The 1355-nt window shown below is 40.3% G+C and overlaps 1 protein-coding gene across 1 annotated transcript; it reads left to right on the top strand.

Annotated features, from left to right (window-relative positions):
• The first annotated feature begins 19 nt into the window (after nucleotides 1-19).
• LOC103805585 (C-C chemokine receptor type 5-like) lies at nucleotides 20-1145 on the top strand. The gene has a single exon (XM_009078240.1). The coding sequence runs from the start codon at nucleotides 137-139 to the stop codon at nucleotides 1046-1048; it is 912 nt and encodes a 303-aa protein (XP_009076488.1). The 5' UTR covers nucleotides 20-136; the 3' UTR covers nucleotides 1049-1145.
• The last annotated feature ends 210 nt before the right edge of the window (nucleotides 1146-1355 follow it).

Raw genomic sequence — 1355 nt, 5'->3', positions numbered from 1 at the left:
CATCGACTGGACAGCAACAACAGAATTTGACTATAGTGATTCAACACCTTGCCCTGGAACTGAGGAAAAGCACTTTGCAGCAAAACTTTTGCCACCACTTTATCCTTTGGTGGTGATATTTGGCCTGACAGTCAACATGCTTGTTGTCCTTATCCTGGTAAAATACAAGAGGTTGAAGAGTATGACTGATATCTACCTGCTCAACTTGGCCATTTCTGATTTGCTCTTTGTGTTTTCTCTCCCTTTTTGGGCTTATTACGCCGCTCACGACTGGATTTTTGGGGAGGCACTGTGTCGAATTCTCTCAGGTGTTTACCTCCTTGGCTTCTACAGTGGCATCTTTTTCATAATCCTGTTGACCCTAGACAGGTACTTGGCCATAGTGCACGCAGTGTTTGCTCTGAAAGCCAGGACAGTTACCTATGGCATCCTCACCAGTGCTGTCACTTGGGCTGTTGCTGTTTTCGCTTCTGTTCCTGGGGTAGTATTTCACAAAACTCAGAAGGAAAATTCAGGCTATACTTGCAGTGCTCATTATCCACCAGAGCAGAGAATCGTATGGAAGCAATTCCTGACCTTAAAAATGAACATCCTGGGACTTTTTATTCCAATGTTGATTATGATCTGCAGCTACACACAAATTATAAAGACATTACTGCAATGTAGGAATGAGAAGAAACATAAAGCAGTCAGGCTTATTTTTATTATCATGATTATCTACTTTTTTTTCTGGGCACCTTACAACATTTGCATTCTCTTGCGTGATTTTCAAGGTGCATTTTCCATCTCTACTTGTGAAGGCAATGGTCAACTGCACATAGCAATCCAGGTGACAGAAACGATCTCAATGATCCACTGTTGTATCAACCCTATAATTTATGCCTTTGCTGGAGAAAAATTTAGGAAGTATCTTCACAGCTTTTTCCGAAAGCAGATTGCATTCCATTTCTGTAAACACTGTCCCTTTCTCTATGTTGAAACACCTGAACGAGCTAGCTCCACCTACACACAATCTACTGGAGAACAAGAAGTTTCTGCTGCATTCTAAGTTGTGTCTAGTGAAAAAGTGGAATTGACTTTACTGAATTCAAGTCTCTGGAGAAAGCATTCAGAATCTGTCCTGGATTTTGGATTTATAGCAGCTGCAAAAAAAATAATCCCAGAATACATATTTACCAAAGCTTGCATTTGCTCATGGATTTGGGTATTTGTAAATAAATGCAAAGGATGTATCAACTTAGCTACCTAGATATGCTAATGTGAGATTCTGTAGAGGAAAAAAAAGTGTTCCTTTTGTGAATGTATAGTTTCATATTGTAGGGCCCAAAACCATGCAAAGGTTGAGGGCCTGAGAT

The sequence above is a fragment of the Acanthisitta chloris genome, unplaced genomic scaffold (assembly GCF_000695815.1).
Source record: "Acanthisitta chloris isolate BGI_N310 unplaced genomic scaffold, ASM69581v1 scaffold2657, whole genome shotgun sequence".
Classification (NCBI taxonomy): Eukaryota; Metazoa; Chordata; class Aves; order Passeriformes; family Acanthisittidae; genus Acanthisitta; species Acanthisitta chloris.
The sequence above is the reverse complement of the archived record's forward strand: the minus strand, read 5'-3'. Positions and strand labels throughout refer to the sequence as shown.